The 580-nt window shown below is 48.1% G+C and overlaps 1 protein-coding gene across 1 annotated transcript in view; it reads right to left on the bottom strand.

Annotated features, from left to right (window-relative positions):
* Positions 1 to 247: 247 nt before the first annotated feature.
* LOC101296079 overlaps positions 248 to 580 on the bottom strand; it is a 1,814-nt gene continuing 1,481 nt past the window's right edge. The window contains exon 4 of the mRNA XM_004295295.1: positions 248 to 577. Coding sequence (XP_004295343.1) covers positions 248 to 577 — 330 coding nt within the window. The remainder of the gene's footprint in view (positions 578 to 580) is intronic.

Here is a 580-nt window from a genome sequence, read left to right as displayed (position 1 = left end):
ACATATTGATATGATGAGGAACGATGATGAAGAGTTGAAGACAAACATGACTGGAGGAATATGCAAAATACATAATTTCAGTAGAAAAGTTGCTTATCTTTAAAATATGCATTTATAGAACTCCAAAACACTTGCATGATCCATTATTGCCCAAGATTGTAGCACCATATTTGTATGTGATGCAACTCCACGTACTCATATTTCCGTACAGTACATATAGTACATTGTTCTTATTTACGTACACAGTCTATTTTATAAAGGAGGTCGGAAGTCTCATTCTAGGTCTAGAAACCGCCACCCCCGCCTCCATATCCACCACTACCGCCTCCTTTACCTCCTCCATGTCCGCCGCCACCTCCGTATCCTCCGCCTTGTCCGCCGCCACCTCCTTTACCTCCTCCGTGTCCTCCACCTTGTCCACCACCACCTCCGTGTCCTCCACCTTGTCCGCCGCCTCCTCCGTATCCTCCATGCCCTCCACCACCACCTTTACCACCTCCTTGTCCACCGCCTCCTTTTCCACTGCCACCTTTTCCACCGCTACCACCTCCATATCCACCACCACCTTGTCCTCCTCCTT

The sequence above is a fragment of the Fragaria vesca genome, linkage group LG3 (genome assembly GCF_000184155.1).
Source record: "Fragaria vesca subsp. vesca linkage group LG3, FraVesHawaii_1.0, whole genome shotgun sequence".
Taxonomy (NCBI): Eukaryota; Viridiplantae; Streptophyta; class Magnoliopsida; order Rosales; family Rosaceae; genus Fragaria; species Fragaria vesca.
Note: the sequence above shows the minus strand (reverse complement) of the source record. Positions and strands in the feature narration are given on the sequence as shown.